Raw genomic sequence first — 12800 nt, 5'->3', positions numbered from 1 at the left:
GAGCGGTGGAGCGTCCCCCCTAAAAACGCCACAGACTTACTTCAGGTCTCGCAAGTTCTGGACCAGGAGAGTTTTCTGGTCGGGCGACATCCGGGCAAAAATGGTGGCCCGGACCAATATCTGCAGAAGGCAGAGAGAGAAGAAGAGGAGTTTGGATTTGGTATCCCGCTTTAAGGAAATCAGCCCTGAGTGCCCACTGGAAGAACAGATCCTGAAGCTGAGGCTCCAAGACTTTGGCCACCTCATGAGAAGAGAAGACTCCCTGGAAAAGACCCTCATGTTGGGAAAGATGGAGGGCACAAGGAGAAGGGGACGACAGAGGGCGAGATGGTTGGACAGTGTTCTCAAAGCTATAAACATGAGTCTGACTAAACTGCGGGAGGCAGTGGAAGACAGGGGTGCCTGGCGTGCTCTGGTCCATGGGGTCACGAAGAGTTGGACACGACTAAACGACTAAACAACATCCCGCTTTATCACTACCCGAAGGAGTCTCAAAGCGGCTAACATTTTCCTTTCCCTTTCCTCCCCCACAACAAACACTCTGTGAGGTGAGTGGGGCTGAGAGACTTCAGAGAAGTGTGACTAGCCCAAGGTCACCCAGCAGCTGCAGGTGGAGGAGCAGAGACGCGAACCCAGTTCACCAGATTATGAGTCCATCACTCTTAACCACTACACCACACTGGCTCTCTCGAATCCGTTTCAGAGCTGCCACTGCCTCGAGAATCACAATACGTCCAAGGCAGCTCACAGAAGGAAGGGGGATGGCAGGGCCTCCTCCGAGGAACGGCAGCCACAGCCGAGGCCTGCGGCTCTTGGGCTTTGTGTGCAAAAGTTCCTTAGCAACACCTGCAGGTGAGGCCGGGAAATTCCCCTCCCTACTGGGGAGATGCTGAACCAGGGTTGGGGAACTTGAAACCCTCCACAAGATGCTGACTACAGTTTCCATCATCCTTGGCCACTGGATGGGCTGGCAGAGGCTGATGGGACCCAGAGGCTAGATAGACTTGGAATAAGGCACCTTCCTTGTTTCCTGGGCTAGGGGGCGCTTGTGGCGCAAAGCACTGACCATCTTTAATTGACACAAGTGGATTTCTGGCCAATTTTGTTCAACACCCCTCTCCTCCTCCCCAGCCAGGGGAAAGTTCTGGGGCATCTGACTTTGGGGAGCAATGTTACTCCTTGCAGCAGCATTGCACGTGATGCCACATAAGAGTCTGGTGAATGTAGCACCATTTAACATCCCTGCAAACATTCATCAGCTCTAAGAGGTGCACAAGAATCCAATCAATCACCTTACTGACGAATGATCATCAATAATAGCAAGCAATCGTGCCAGCTTTGAAGAGACGCCCCCATGAGGTGCAGAGCAGGGACAGGACTTTTGAACCGGCTCCCGCGGTCGTGGCTCTGGGTGGGTGCATTGGGGCAGAGGAGGGGTCTTCGCCTCCTCCTGCTACCAGACCCTTTTCCACTGGCGATTGTCCCTTGGGGCTTCTGCAGGGCAACCCCCTCCTCCCTCCCTCAAAAGACAGCATTGGGCTCTAGAAAAAAGCAAGCCAGCAGCTTCCATTCTGATGCCATCAGTCAGATCTTTGAGGACTTACACAGGAACAAAGAAAGCTGCCTTATACCACATCAGACCACTGGGTGCATCTGGCTCAATAGTGCCTACACTGACTGGTAGTGGCTCCCTCCAGGGTTTTAGGCAGGGGTCCCTCCCAGCCAGTGGTGTGTGGGCATTGGACTAGGGGGACTAAGCTAGCCCCCTTAATGTTCCCAATAAATGAGAGTATTAAAGTATTAAAGCCTGGTGCCTCCTTCCTGAAGCCTGGGAAGCTTCAGCCCGGCTTAGGGAGGGAGCAGCAAGGCTTTGACAGGGTCCAAAAGCCCTCCTTCCATCTCCCCAATGCCTGCCCAACTTTGGGAAGGAGGCAGCAGAGCTCCAGCATCCTGTCAGAGGCCTGGCAACTCCTTCCAAAACCCTGGGAGGCTTCTGCCTGGCTTAGTGAGGGAGGCCTGATACTAGCATGCAGGATATCACACACACACACACACACACACACACACACCCCAGTTGCCCTCGCAAGCTGTTCCCCTACAAAAATTTCACTGCACCCCACTGCTCCCAGCCCTACATGCTAGTTGGAGATTGAATCTGAGACCTGAACAGGTGCTCTAACCACTGAGCGATGCAGTCTTTCCCCTACAGACTTGCATCTGTTCAGCACATCTGGGGTCTGTGAGCAGAGAAAGCCCTTTGCCAGAGGATGGGGTGAGGTCTGGGGTGAGGATGGGGTGAGGTCTGGGGGGATGGACAGCTGGGCAGCAGCAGCAGGCATCTCTGCCTCTCATCCTGCTGAGCTCCTGCATCCAGCATTACCTTTGGCAGGAGGTCCGGAAAGTGATCACAAAGCACCGCGAACGATTGCCCGTTGACGGCCAAGTGGTACGGCTGCTGCTGCTCCAGGAAGTAGCTCTCCCGTTGGTACGAACCCTGCAAAAGCCCAGCAGTTGATATTCAGGCCTCTTCCCAGTGCCCCTACCTTCCCAAGCCTTGCCCCAGTGCCTGGGCTGGTCTCAAGGCCAGGCAGGAATGTGACGGAAAGGTTGCAGCTGGCACAGAGAGGGAGGAGGTGGGCACTGCAACCCCACTGACTGCAAGATGCACAGCAGGCCAGCAACCAGGAAGGGAGCAAAGTGGAGCGAGGTCTCTCTAAGGAAAACTGGCATCAGGTCCCCCATTAGTGGTCAAGCTCAGCTCTTTTCATGGACAGGGGCAGAGCTGGTCCAGGGTGACCACATTGGGCAAGATGCCCCAGGAGCCTTTAAGGTGGCATTCCCCGCCTCTCCCCCTCCCAAATCCTAGAAGCAGCCTGGGCGTGCCACCTCCCTGGAAGCCACAAGGGCACTTGCTATGCCAGGCTGCCCACAGAGGAAGTTTGGGTAGGGAAGGACTTGCATCGGGCTGCTCCAGGTGATGCTCGGAAGGGACAAATCTGAGGGCAGCCGGCTCATCCCGGCCACGAGGAGGGGCGGCATGGACGAAGAGAACCCGCTCCTTGGCATTCACCATCCGGCAGCTCCTGGCCACATTCACAGCAGTCAGCATGTTGTCTCCTGGTGGGGAGAAGAAGAGGGAGAGGAACAGAGGTGCTGGACTTCACCACACCTAAGGTAAAGGTAAAGGGACCCCTGACCATTAGGTCCAGTCGTGTCTGACTCTGGGGTTGTGGCGCTCATCTTGCTTTATTGGCCAAGGGAGCCGGCATACAGCTTCCAGGTCATGTGGCCAGCAGGACTAAGCCGCTTCTGGCGAACCAGAGCAGCGCACGGAAACGCCGTTTACCTTCCTGCCAGAGTGGTACCTATTTATCTACTTGCACTTGATGTGCTTTCGAACTGCTAGGTTGGCAGGAGCAGGGACCGAGCAACGGGAGCTCACCCCATCGTGGGGATTCGAACCGCCAACCTGCTGATCGGCAAGTCCTAGTCTCTGTGGTTTAACCCACAGTGCCACCCACGTCACCACACCTAGATGGCAACAAATGTGAAACACAGAAAGAAACGGGCATCCCCCGCCCTCCTCCCCATCTGATACCTGTGACCATCACAGTTCGGATGTCTGCATTGTGCAATAAGTGGATCACTGGAGCAGTCTCAGGCTTAAGAACGTTCTTCATCACCAGGAACCCCAGGAAGACCATCCCGCTCTCCACATCGTCCCTGCTGGCCCAAGGAGAAACCCCCGTTATCAGTGGGCCTCTGGGCAGAGCAGGGGAGCCCAGGCCGGATAGGGAGCCGCTGCCAGGTTCCCAGGCACCTTGTCATGTCCTGGGCCTCTTCGAATGTCCCAATGGCAGCGAGGGGCTTGAAAGCCAGCCCAAGGACCCGGAACCCGTCGCTGGTGAAATGGCGCAAAGTCTGGGTGAAATCCGCAGGGACTGCAATGCCAAGAGAGGGAGTTGGTTGGTTTAGGAAGAGAAGAGTTGGGATTTGATATCCCGCTTTATCACTACCCGAAGGAGTCTCAAAGCGGCTAACATTCTCCTTTCCCTTCCTCCCCCACAGCAAACACTCTGTGAGGTGAGTGGGGCTGAGAGACTTCAGAGAAGTGTGACTGGCCCAAGGTCACCCAGCAGCTGCATGGGGAGGAGCGGAGACGCGAACCCGGTTCACCAGATTATGAGTCCACCGCTCTTAACCACTACACCACCCTGGCTCTCGTGAAAGAATACAGAGGAAATACATTGCTGCAAAAGGAAGACCTCTCCCAACAGCCCCACATGCCAAAGATGGCTGCTGAGGGTTCCTTTACCCACCCCTTGGAGGATCCCCTTCTCCTTCTGCAGGACCCTAGGCAATTTCAGTGTAAATTAAACACTTTGTTGTTTTCAATTAACCATCTTGCTTCTAATTCAGATCAACTTGCAGCAGCAGACAGGCACATCTGCCAATCCAAGGAATTTGACCTTAACAACCTATTTTGTCAACAGCTACCGGATCTGGAGTGGCGTGGCCCTGATCGCCTGGGGGCAGGGCTAGGCTATTATTTTTTACCCCTACAGGTCCGTTGTGAGTTCCAGTTCCGTGTGTGTGGTCAGCAGTCCAATCCGCTGTCCAGCATGGCCTGGCACCAGGACCTGACCAATCCAACTCCAAACTTCCAACTAACCCTGCAGGAGATGCCAGTAAAGCACCACCCGAGGGAGACATAGTGCCGCCAAGTGCAGACCAGGAAAGAACCACGTCTAGTCACTTGGGGTGACACCAAAGCCCTTGTTGCCGCCAAACAACATCAGCCCTCTCGAGTCTGAACAACCAGGGACATTAGATTCATTATTTGCTGCCATATCTTTGCCCAGCTTACTGCAAACTATACAATGTGTTTCCTCATTTTTTCAACCTCCTGTCATCCTCCGTTATTCCTACACCTTCCTCCATCATCAAAGTGATGCCAAGAACCCCATCACTGCTCAGCTACTCAGGAGATGTTCCTGGGTTTTCCTGGGCCCAACACACCCCTCCCTGGACCCCCAATGGCTCCAGCAAAAATAGAAGTGGCACGACACCCAGGAAGAAGAGAAACCAAGTACTGTATGCGGGTTAGTAGAGAGCAGGTAGGTAGTTACACCTGGTGGGAAGGAAGAGCCATGTTAGCCAGTACCAGAAAGGATGTGTAGACTGACCTGATTCCTTATCGCAGAGGCTTGCCACCATCTCTGGAGACCCCTTCATGTACGCCTGTGAAGGCCCCCCGCCGGTGGGCTTCACCAGAACACTCATTCGCTGTAGGGCTGAGGAAAACGGGAAGCGGCGGAGAATAGCCACAGGCGCCGGGTGCTCCTGAGTCGGACACAGAATGGCAGAATGGCCTCTTGGCAAGAGGGAGGGTAGAGAAGCCAGAGTCTTCCACCCTGCAAGCTCACTTTTTAGTGTTGCCATCCCAGCATGCATTGGGAAGGGAGGGCTGATGAGGGAAAGGGGCCCAGGTCCTGTTCTCCCATGGGACCAAACACGCTCAAGCACTGTTCCACAACACTCTACAACTAAAAGGTAAAGGGACCCCTGACCATTAGGTCCAGTCGTGGCTGACTCTGGGGTTGCGGCGCTCATCTCGCTTTACTGGCCGAAGGAGCCGGTGTACAGCTTCTAGGTCATGTGGCCAGCATGACTAAGCCACTTCTGGCGAACCAGAGCAGTGCACAGAAACGCCGTTTACCTTCCCGCCAGAGCGGTACCTATTTATCTACTTGCACTTTGACGTGCTTTCGAACTGCTAGGTTGGCAGGAGCAGGGACTGAGAAACGGCAGCTCACCCCATCACAGGGATTCGAACCGCCGACCTTCTGATCGGCAAGTCCTAGGCTCTGTGGTTTAACCTACAACTACTTGCAGGCAAATGCTCCACAGCCTCACCTTGCCATGAAGCTGCTCTCCCACTGGTGGAGGCCTCATCACCGCCAGGGCTCTGGTCCCAAAAAGCTGGGTCGCTTGTGCCTCCGCTGCATCCCCTTCAGTTTCCTCCTGGCTCTGGAAGGAAGGAAGGCATTAGAGGAAGCAGAGGCTCCCCCTCCGTTGCCCCCAGCCTGGGGTGCCCACCTTGCATTGTCAGACCACTGGGCCCATCTAGACCCTTGTTATCACCACCGCCATTATAACAGGGCCGCTGCCCCCCAGGGAGATGACCCTCTAAATTTCAATGAAGGGAGGCAACCACAAAGGAAAGCAGCCTAACAGGAGGCAGGAGGAGTCAAAGAAGGTCCCAACTCCTGACATCAGCTCTGGTTCCCCAAGGTCTGAATGGACAGAGAGGTCTTCCTCCACCTCTACAATCCAAGTTTCCTTTAAAACAGCAACCATGAAAGACGGCAGGCTGGAAACGGGCCTAGAATCATCGTCATTCGCCACAATGGCTGCGTATCCCAGCGTTGGGGCTGGCCTCCCTTCTGTCTCCTCCAGCTGAGCTGCGGCCTCCCTCTTTTCCTCAGCCGGGGTGACAAGATCCAGCCCCTCCTTTGGCTCTTGCAAACATGGCTTGGTGTAGCCAGAAACTCAGTGCCGCTTCCTCAGCAGAGCAGAGCTCGGATCGGTTCCCCTCCCCGCCTCTGCCTCTCTCTCACCCATCCAGTGGATTCCAGCAGCTTGAGGTCCACAGGGTCTCCAATGAGCTGCTCCCCAAGCCAAGAGAGGGTGTGGCAAGTGGCCAAGCAGCAGAGCAGCGGACCGCTGTCCAAGCAGCGCAGCTCATGGACGAGGGGCAAGAAAGAACCGTTCTCCAGGGGAACCACGCCCCAAATGTCCAGGCCGTCCTCCGTGAGGGTCCCTGTCTAGGGGAGACACAGGCTTAGTCAGAGCATGGGCAAGGCAACAGGCAGGTGAGCTTAGCAGCCCCCTCACACCCTGCCCTAGGACCCTCACCTTATCAAAGCAGACCAGGCGCACCTTCCCACAGAGGTTGATCCGTGGGGGGCTGATGCAGAAGATTCCTTGCTGCTTCAGCCTGTTCTGGGCATAAATGGTGCCCACCGTCATCGCAGCCGGCAAGGCCGGGGGCACAATCACCGTCACGACATCCAGGGCACGCAGAATGATCTGCCGGAGTGTTTCCTGTTGGGGCGAAGGATGCAGGGAGTCACGGGGGAGCTGGGTCAGCCCCTTGGCCACCTAGCTCAGTACTTCCTACACTGGCTGGCAGCAACGGCCCTCCAGGCAGAGGAAGCCCTACTTGGAGATGCTGCTGGGAATTGAACCGGCCGCCTTCTGCGGGCAACGCCTTCTGCAGCCGCAGCCTATCCTCAAGAAGCCCCCATGGTTCACCAGCAGCCAAGTTCTCCACACCTCAAGGGTTCCCTGCAATATCCGAAATGCTACGTCAGCTCCATGGACATGGCATGACCCCGCTCCACAAAAGGGTCTGCCTGGTTCTGAGACATCCAAGGAGACTATTCTCCTCTTCCTGAAGTCTGTTTGTGTGTGTGTGTGTGTGTGTGTGTGTGTGTGTGTGTGTTTGGCCAGACAAGATGGAAGGACTCCTGGGAAGACCTTGGAGGGAACCATCCCATGCCCAAGCATTCTTCCCATGGGGAGTCTCATTCTCAACCACCAACAATTCAGAGCGTTGGGCGCGATACTGGCAGCCCTATTAACACTCTAGGAATGGGATTCTTCCCATTTGAGCCCTCCCAGGGTCTCCCCTTGTCATTGGAGAGCCTTTGTGACACCGCCCCCCCCGTGAGGTCACTTCCTCTTGCTAGGAGAGCTCTCCCTGGTGTGCCGCTTCTTCATTACCTTCCTGGTTCTCTTCCCAGGTTTGCAAAGTTTCATTACGCCAGGCTACTTGCCCAGGAATTTTTAAATTCCACTGCTTTGCTGCTGGCCTCAGTCCAGTATACCTGAAGGAGCGTCCCCACCCCCATCATTCTACCCGGACACTGAGGTCCAGTGCCGAGGGCCTTCTGGCAGTTCCCTCACTGCAAGAAGCGACGTTTCTGCCAGAGAACCAGGCAGAGGGCCTTCTCAGTAGTGGCACCCGCCCTGTGGAATACCTTCCCACCAATGTCAAATAGAACAACAACTACCAGACTTTTAAAAGACATCTGAAGGCAGCCCTGTTTAGGGAAGCTTTTAATGTCTGATGTATTATGGTATTTTAATATTTTATTGGAAGCCGCCCAGAGTGGCTGGGGAGGCCCAGCCAGATGGGCGGGGTATAAATATATTATTATTATTATTATTATTATTATTATTATTATTATTATTACTACTACTACTACTACTACTACTACTACTACTACTACTATTTATTATATTGAGTCAAAATGAGTCAACGACTTGCTTGTTTGTGCTCAGCTGGTATTCTCCGTGGCTCCTCCTCCCCATGTTTGGGGAGGTTTTCCTGAGTTCCTGGGAGCTGCCTTAAACCCCTCACTGGGCTAAGGTCGACAGCAAAAGTGCAGCTAAAACAAGCAAAGCAAAACACCCAAAGGGTGCCTTTCCTGGCAGGCCAGCCGGAAAAGCCGGGTACAAAGTGCAAGGGGGTGTGGGGTCCAGTAGGCCTCCATGGGCGGTGGCTTGCTCTGGTGCAACCGTCAGGCGCACCTCTCTTAAGTTGTGAGAAGCACCTCTCAATTTGGGAGATGGGGGTGCAGGACGGGGGGCTCAGAAGAACCCTCACCGCCCCCCGTGGAACTTCACTGACCTTGTTTCGATACAAGATGTAGATGCTGTAGCCAGTACCAATAGCCGCTGGAGGACAAAGGAGAGAGAAAGGAGATTTGACTGTCACAATCCTACAATGCGGAATAATCTCACAGTAACCCTGAATTCTAGCATTATGGGAGGGAGGGAAACTTTTTCCTATTCACATTTCTGCATGCTGTGCATAATTTTATCATTTATTTATGTGTTTGTTTGTTTATATAATTCTTATTAGATTTTCTGTTATACAATTTAAAGTACTCATTTTTATTTCATTAAGATATCAATGACCTCCCTTCTTCTCTTTCCATGGTTCATTTTGCATATCATAAATCCCTGCATATTTTACAAAAACCATACCATTCAGTATTCCATGACTGCATCCATCAAAACTTATTTGCACTGTTGAATTTATCTTAATGCTGTCAGCGTTTTCAGCTATTTCCCATATATTCAATAAACGTTTTCCAGTCTTCTCTAAACGTATGTTCTTCTTGTTCTCTTACTCTCTATATGTTAAGTCTGCAAGCTGCACATATTCCGTCAACTCCAGTTGCCATTCTTCTTAGGTATGGACCTCGCTCGTTTTCCATTTTGGGGCTAACAAAACACAGGCCGCAGTAGTGGCATACATAAATAACCTTTTCTGACACCTGGGAATTTCAGTCTGGATTATCCCCAACAGAAAGGACTCTGGGTTGTGCTTTTTTGTTTTTGTTTTTTGAGAAAGTACTTTTGAACATTCTTTTGAATTCATTATGTATCATTTCCCAATACTATGCTGTGCATAGTTTTATAAATTTCTATCACAACACCTCTTACTCACCTTTCCCCTAAACTAAGAAGTCCCCAAACATCGCAACCTTTCCCCATAGGGGAGCCACAACACCCCTTTGATTGCTTTAGTTGCCCTTTTGCGGAACCTTTCCCAACAGTACAGTATCAACTAGGGCCAGGACCTTTTCAGTAGGTGGAATGCTCTGTCACAAGCGACTAGGGCCCTGTGGGACTTGACATCTTTCCGCAGGGCCTGCAAGACAGAGCTGTTCCGCCTGGCCTTTGTTTGGACTCAGTCTGACCCTTATGTTTCCCTCCCCTTATGGTTTTGCTCTATGGGCTACTATTAAAATGAGGCTGAATTTAAAATTGTATTTTTAACCTGTATTTTAAATTGGTTCCCCCCCCTTTATGTTTTTATTGTAATTTTACTGGTGTTAGCCACCCTGAGCCCATCTCTGGCCAGGATATAAATAAATGATTATGATTATTATGATTATTATGATTATTATTATTATTTCCTTTGTGAGGTGCGGTGACCATAACTGCACACAGGACTCGTAAGGCGACCACACCATAGATTTGTGGCATTATGACACTAGCAGTTTTGTTTTCAGTTGTTTCCCGCCTCATGATCCCTGGACGCATGAAGTTTGCCCTTTCCATGGCTGCCGAACCGCGGGCTGACATCTTCGCAAACTTACCCAGGACTGTGAGAAAACCAACAAACTTCCATGCGTCTTTATAAAACCGAAAGCTGAGTGGCTTGGGGTGGAGGATGGAACTGATGAGGTCTCCTTTGGCCGTGTAGAAGCCTGGCGAGAGAGGAGGCGAAGGGGGTGAGGCGGGCAGAACCCAAAAACGCGCCAAGGGAAAAGTTCAAAGTGCCACAGCAGCAGCAGCAAACCTCGAGGGATCAATGCAGCAGCCACAGTCTCCCAGGTCTCTGGCAGGCAGCAGAGCCAACCCAGGGGCAGGAGGCCCTCACTGCAGGCTCAGAATCACTTTGCCCTGGGGGGCACCTTGTGAGTGTGCAGGGGGCAGAGACCATGAGGCTGCAGTTTCAGAAAATGCCATCTCAACCACAGGAGAGTAAGGGCACTCCAGGAACACTGAGCAGAATGCTCTCCAGAAGACACTCAGCACCTTCAGCCAAGGGGCTAAAACTGGGGGTGGGACGGGACGCACATCTCGCTTCATGAGGGTGGATAAAAATCAATGGGTTTTTTTAAAAAACAACAGGTTTTTATTTTATTTTTTAAAAATCGATTATTTTTATTTAAATCAGATTTTTTTTATTTAGATCGGATTTTTAAAATAAATTGCTTTATTTTTATTATGATGCTATAACTGATATTCTTTTCTTATTATCAACTCTTTTTTTGTTCTTTTTATTTTCCTCATTCTTTGCTATAACCATTTGTAATGTATTTGTGAGAAGATATTTTAAATCAATAAAGATTATATCTTAAAATAAATAAAAATGAAAATAAAATGCTTTTGGAGGAAAAATCTTTCTAAATATAGTTTTCTATTTAAGTTACAGTACAGTCCAAAGGCTATTTATCAGGAAATAAGCCTTTGTTTTAAGTTTTAAGTTTAAGTCTAAGGCTGTGGTTTTTAAAAAAAATGGTTTAACCACATCAGTTAACAAACATGGATACATATGCTATAATGTTACTGTTTTAGTTAAATAAATTGTTTAAATTATTATTAAGGAAATGATTGCTTTTCTCCTTCCAATAAAATACAGCAGAAAAGTTGTCCAAATGTTAACTTATTAAACCTCACAATAATTTCATTATTTTCTGTCCATGTACTTCTAACAGTATACCCAAATCAGAAATTTTTGATAGGACTGTAAAAACTAATGGTGTTGTCCAGGTGTATGTGGCATCTACAACCTCTACAACCTCTCCTGGACAATGACAGTTCTCTTTCTCAAGCTCTGGGAGGAAGACCTTTCATTGCCTACAGACAGCCACCCAATCTTAAACAACTCCTAACCCACAATAATACTACAACCAGACTTAACACGGACACTGGCACCAGAGCCTGCAATAAACCCAGATGCCAACTTTGCTGCCACATACACCCGGACAACACCATTACTGGCCCCAACGACATCACACATACCATCTCGGGACTATTTAATTGCTCATCGTCTAACACTGTGTATGCCATCAAATGCCAACAGTGTCCTTCAGCTCTCTATATTGGACAAACAGGCCAAACCTTACGCCAAAGAATAAACGGACATAAATCGGACATCAGGAATCACAAGACAGAGAAACCAGTAGGAGAACATTTCAATCTCCCAGGACATTCTATACAAGATCTCAAAGTAGCTGTTCTATTACAAAGGAATTTCAGAAATAGACTGGAAAGAGAAGCTGCTGAATTGCAACTTATTACCAAACTTAAAACCATGGAGAGACCTGGTCTGAACAAAGACATTGGATTCTTATCTCATTATACATGACAAAGCCATTTTTCACCTTTTCACCCCTTGCTTTTTCCTGTAAGACCTATTGCAGTCGTTAAGAGTCGTCAACAGGCTCATCACAGCTATCTGCCAATCACCCATTCCCACCACCCTTCTGAGTAATACCCTTCCCCACCTTCTCACTATGTAGAAGGGTCTGGTGACTTCTGTTTCAGTGTATCTGAAGAAGTGTGCATGCACACGAAAGCTCATACCAAGAACTAACTTAGTTGGTCTTTAAGGTGCTACTGGAAGGATATTTTTTTTTTTTTGTTTTAAATCAATTTGATTTAATTCAGTTTGATTTAAATCAAATGCACTCTGTGCTTCATTAAGCTGACCTGTGCGAGTGACCACTGCCAGAACCTCAGGGCCCACGTAGGGTCTTGCCTGGATGACCTGCGTTCCGCAGAACAGCGTGTGGCGCTTGTGTTCCTCAGGGGAATAGACGGTGCTGGTAGCTTGGGGGCCTTCGGGCAAAGAGGTCTTCATCACTGGGATGCTCTCGCCTGGAGGGAAAGAGGACCACTGAGGATGAATGGCCAACACCCAATGATAAGCCCTAAAGCAGCTCACCCCCCAGCCAGCACCCTGCTCTGTCCTCACCGGTCAACATGCTCTCGTTCACCAGGCACTCGCCTGTCAGCAAGGCGGCATCGCACGGGACCTGAAGTCCATCCATGGGCACGACAATGCAGTCGCCTGGCACCAGGTCCATGGAGCTCACTGTCACTATCTCTGTTCAACACCACCAGCCACCAAAAGAGAAAACAGGTCACACCTCTCCGGGAAGGAATAAGGCAAGTGTTCTCAGAAGTTTTAAAAAGGGGGAAAAAAGCAG

The 12800-nt window shown here is 50.7% G+C and overlaps 1 protein-coding gene across 2 annotated transcripts in view; it reads right to left on the bottom strand.

Annotated features, from left to right (window-relative positions):
* Positions 1–12800, bottom strand: part of ATP13A2 (ATPase cation transporting 13A2) — a 43371-nt gene that overhangs the window by 8916 nt on the left and 21655 nt on the right. For both annotated transcript variants that reach the window (XM_081870815.1, XM_081870814.1), the window contains exons 11-23: positions 12566–12697; positions 12301–12468; positions 10179–10289; positions 8699–8745; positions 6919–7107; positions 6621–6827; positions 5917–6030; positions 5187–5343; positions 3821–3941; positions 3599–3723; positions 2960–3117; positions 2381–2494; positions 41–120 (exon numbers count right to left, since the gene is read on the bottom strand). In XM_081870815.1, the coding sequence (XP_081726941.1) occupies positions 41–120; positions 2381–2494; positions 2960–3117; positions 3599–3723; positions 3821–3941; positions 5187–5343; positions 5917–6030; positions 6621–6827; positions 6919–7107; positions 8699–8745; positions 10179–10289; positions 12301–12468; positions 12566–12697 (1723 nt within the window). The remainder of the gene's footprint in view (positions 1–40; positions 121–2380; positions 2495–2959; positions 3118–3598; positions 3724–3820; positions 3942–5186; positions 5344–5916; positions 6031–6620; positions 6828–6918; positions 7108–8698; positions 8746–10178; positions 10290–12300; positions 12469–12565; positions 12698–12800) is intronic.

The sequence above is a fragment of the Podarcis erhardii genome (genome assembly GCF_964252035.2).
Source record: "Podarcis erhardii genome assembly, chromosome: 7".
In the NCBI taxonomy this organism is placed as follows: Eukaryota; Metazoa; Chordata; class Lepidosauria; order Squamata; family Lacertidae; genus Podarcis; species Podarcis erhardii.
The sequence above is the reverse complement of the archived record's forward strand: the minus strand, read 5'-3'. Positions and strand labels throughout refer to the sequence as shown.